General features: G+C 39.9%; 1 protein-coding gene across 3 annotated transcripts in view; it reads left to right on the forward strand.

The window, feature by feature from the left end:
• The window catches only part of SF3B1 (splicing factor 3b subunit 1), a 43,621-nt gene that overhangs the window by 36,653 nt on the left and 2,556 nt on the right, over positions 1 to 4,412 (forward strand). For all 3 annotated transcript variants that reach the window (XM_021715016.1, XM_008063084.1, XM_021715017.1), the window contains 2 exons: positions 1,908 to 2,180; positions 4,086 to 4,302. In XM_021715016.1, the coding sequence (XP_021570691.1) occupies positions 1,908 to 2,180; positions 4,086 to 4,302 (490 nt within the window). The remainder of the gene's footprint in view (positions 1 to 1,907; positions 2,181 to 4,085; positions 4,303 to 4,412) is intronic.

The raw sequence follows: 4,412 nt of genomic DNA on the forward strand, positions 1-4,412 counted from the left end.
ATGTCCATTTAATTCACCAACCTAGCACCTGCATAAACCAGCTGGATCTACCACAAGCTCAATCAAATAGTAGCCATGATTACACTGCCATGCTAGATGTAGTACGCTTGCTACAGCAGATAAATATAGCCTCAGATATATGGCATGTAGCCACTGATATGGCAAATAAGAAGATCAGAAACAGTTTACTTTTACATGGAATATATAGTAATATGCATTGACAGGTTTTCATCAGAGCTATGTTAATTCCACACTGTCATAGTATAGTCTGAAGATATCTGGACTCAGAACAGCACACAGATCCACTACATCAATGACATCATGTTGATCTTGCAAGATGAGCAAGAGATGGTTACCATGCTGAAGGACTTGGTAAGATATATGCATACATGCTCCAAAAGGAGAGAGAAAAACACTGCAAACAGGGATCTGCCATTTCAATGACGATTTAAAAGCCCAATGGCCAGGGTCATACCAACACATCCCCTTCAAAGCAAAAGACAAATTGCTGCATCTTGCAACTTCCACTACATCTTGCAAATGGAAGCACAATGTCTGGTAGGCTTCTTCAGATTTTAGAGGAATACTACTGTGGCCCATATACTGGATGACATGAAAGGTTGCCAGTTTTCAGTGGAGGAAACAACTCTTTAGCAAGTCCAGGTTGTAGTTCAAGCAGTCCCTATGTTGTTGGAGGTTTAAATGTTGGTAAAAGATGCAGTGTAGATTTTATAGCAAGACCAGCAGGATACATCAAAATACAGGCTCCTAGAGGTCTGCACAAAAGTCATGCTATTAGAAAAATAGCTCCTGGTGTGTTACTGGATCCTGGAAAAGAGCTCATGCTTGATTATGGGGCACCATGTGTCCTAACTTTCCATAATGAGTTGGGTTCACTAGGACTCTCCAAGTCATAAAGCCAGGTAAGTTCACCAGCAATCCATTATAAGATGGAAAGAGTACAAGGAAAGAAATAAAACAAAACCAAAGGGCACAAGTAAGCTACATAATCAGGCAGCCAAGATTTTCCGGACACTTAGTCCATTTGCACCAGCACCCATTCCTCAGCTCACATCTAAAGTTGTTTAGAGGAATACTATATGACCAACTTAAAATGGAGAAAAAAGTCACAGCTCTGTTTATCCGAGGGGAGATCCAGAAAAAAATTGGAATTATTGTTTAGAGGGCAGGCCCCTTATAGTACAGACTTCCCTCTGCTAAGTAAGTGTTCTAGGAACCCATCAACATCAGTGTACCAGCTAGCATAGCTGTGAGAGGTTGCGTTTGACTTCAGTGAATTTTTTTGTTGTTTTTTTGGAAATTATTTCCTTGCGTTTGCCCATTTTATGATGGGTGGTTGACAAAAACAGCATGACCTCCATGCCTTACGCTCCCTATTCACCCAATCTCTCCTCGAGCAACTTTTTTTTGTTTGTTTCCCCAGCTAAAGAAAGTCCTCAAAGGGAAATGTTTTGCTGATGTGGAAGAGGTGAAACAAAAACGGCAGAAGCAAAAAAAGGCATCGAAATTGACACGTTCAAAAACTGTTTTGAGCAGTGGAAAAAGCATCTCAATAGGTGTATTACATAAAACAAAGAGTACTTTATTGCATGCCTGTAATTCCGGCTACTTGGAAGGCTGAGGCGGAAGGATCGCCGGAGCCCACCAGGTCGAGGCTGCGGTGGCCGGGAGCGGCCACTGCACACCAGTCTGGGTGACAGAGTGAGACTCCAACTCACAAAAAAAAAAAAAACAGAAAAACAATGTCAGTGACTTTCAAGTATTGCATTTTATCACAAAATTACAGAGTTTCCTATAATTATTAAACTCTATTCTTTTGCATTTTTTCCCTCCAACAATTTTGCCCTGAAATGTAACTGTTTGCTGATGTGTTTGTTTTCCTTTAGCCCTCATGATGTGCTGGCTACACTTTTAAACAACCTCAAAGTTCAGGAGAGGCAGAACAGAGTCTGCACTACTGTAGCAATAGCTATTGTTGCAGAAACATGCTCACCCTTCACAGTGCTGCCTGCCTTAATGAATGAATACAGAGTTCCTGAGCTGAATGTTCAGAATGGAGTGTTGAAGTCACTCTCCTTCTTGTTTGAATATATTGGTGAGATGGGGAAAGACTACATTTATGCAGTAACACCACTACTTGAAGACGCTTTAATGGATAGGTAAGTGGCTTGACCTGCATACAAGGCAATAATTGTAACTCTTATTTTAGAACTTACTGAAATTCTTATTAGGTGGCCTCTTTGTTGTGAGGTGGTTAAAGAAGAAATACTAGCCTGGATTCTGATGACACTGTAATTAGAACTTGTGACCTAAAATAATGTGTAGGCTGTAGTGGTTCCCAAATGTTTTCTAAGTTTCCCCACCCCTTTTAAATCACCTTTCATGTCTGTTAGACTAAAAGCATTTTGAAAAGCACTGATTGATCAACACTTATTTTAAAAATGAGTCAACTATAACCAGAGGAAATGATGAACATGAGCTAGTTGATATGGCCAAGAGACTTGATCTCTTTAGCTTCTTATTGCAGGTGAGGCACAGGTTCTCTTCAGTCCTTGAACTACTAACATGACCTGCCAGAACTACTCTTCCATGGCAGGCCCCAGTGGTTCAGAAGGTGACCATCAGTGCAGGAGTGCCCAAGTTATTTGATAGATTCCCAGTGCCCTTTGCCATTTAGGTTGACATAGAACCTTCAACGCAAAAGGAACTGAAGAAAGTGTGAAAGAAAATACAAGGTCCAAATAGTAAGGGAAGCAATGGTGTCACTGGCTCTTTAATTTTCAAGAGAGAGAAGTTACTCAAACCCAGTAACTTTTTCATACAGATCAAAGTTAGTCATTAATGACCTGCTAAAAGGGAGACTTAACCAGCCTCAACAAGTTACCAGAAGGTATATATGTAAGACATGGAGGCAAAATAAGACTTGTGCCCTGTAAAAGCCTACTGTTATACTTGTGCATCAGTCTGCTGAGGTAGTAGTTTCACTGGAAATGACTAATGAAGAGAAACAGTACTGTAGTTGGAAAATGTATTAGCAAGGAATACTACCTCACTCTCATCCTGAATAAATTAGACATTATGACAATAAATATGGAAAATAAAGGTCTTTTTTTCCTATATGTTTGAGATGTTCTTACTGTCTTTGGGACAAAGTGTGGGGGACTCATGTTTATCCCCATCACAAATCCTAGTGTGTTAGCTGAGGCTTATACTTAGTTGAATAATTGTGGAATTAATAACTCATTGATTTGTCATAAACATAAATTTAGTTACCATGGGAGATGATAGCTATTTTTGTAAGTTTGGAAAAGTTACTGATCTTCCTCTCCCCAAATTGAGTTCTTCTTGGATGAAACTTAAAATTTACATGAGAAAGGATTTACTTTTTTGGTTTAGTTGCCTATTACTATTGCATACCAGTATCTGAGTTACAATTAAAGATTTTTTGTTTATTATATATGTGAGCCATGTTTCTCTTCTTTAGTAGCTTATTAAAACTAAGATTGCACTGAGCACTCTTGTTCATGTTCCTTTTAAAAGTTAATTAGGCCAGACTCGGCTCAGCCTATAATCCCAGCATTTTGGGAGACCGAGGTGAATGAATTGCCTGAGCCCATGGGTTGGAGGCCAGTCCAGGCATCTTGGCAAGACAAGACCTCTTCTCTGCAATAAATAAAAAATTAGTCAGGCACACCTATAGTTCCGGCTACTTGGAAGGCTGAGGTGGAAGGATCACCGGAGCCCAGCAGGTCGACTCTGGGGTGATGGAGCATGCCACTGCACTCCAGCTTGGGTGATGGAGTGAGTCTGTGACTCCAAAGAAAAAAAAAAGTTAATTAGAAAACATGGCTTAATTTTTGAGCTATAGTGATGTTTGAGTTCTTAAAGTACAAGTCCTCCTGTGGAATCATATTCTAAGGAATATATTAGATACATGAGGTTTTAGGATGGCTTCATATCTATCTGTTTAATGCACTGAATTAGTAATTTAGTTTCTAATTGGCAGGTGAATATTTCCTGTAAAATGAAGACTACTAAGAAGATTTTTTTCCCTTTCATTGCAGGGACCTTGTACACAGACAGACGGCTAGTGCGGTGGTACAACACATGTCACTTGGGGTTTATGGATTTGGTTGTGAAGATTCGTTGAATCACTTGTTGAACTATGTATGGCCTAACGTGTTTGAGACATCTCCCCATGTAATCCAGGCTGTTATGGGAGCCCTAGAGGGCCTGAGAGTTGCTATTGGACCGTGTAGAATGTTGCAGTATTGCTTGCAAGTAGGTTAAAGATTTTTAAGATTACTCAGTGAGAAAAGTTTATTTAGTTTCGTGTGTTGAATTAAGCCATGTTCCTGGTTAACAGTAGGGCATTGTGCTGGGGATGGGGG

This window comes from Carlito syrichta, unplaced genomic scaffold (assembly GCF_000164805.1).
Source record: "Carlito syrichta isolate Samal-C Ts95f unplaced genomic scaffold, Tarsius_syrichta-2.0.1 Scaffold306547, whole genome shotgun sequence".
Lineage (NCBI taxonomy): Eukaryota > Metazoa > Chordata > Mammalia > Primates > Tarsiidae > Carlito > Carlito syrichta.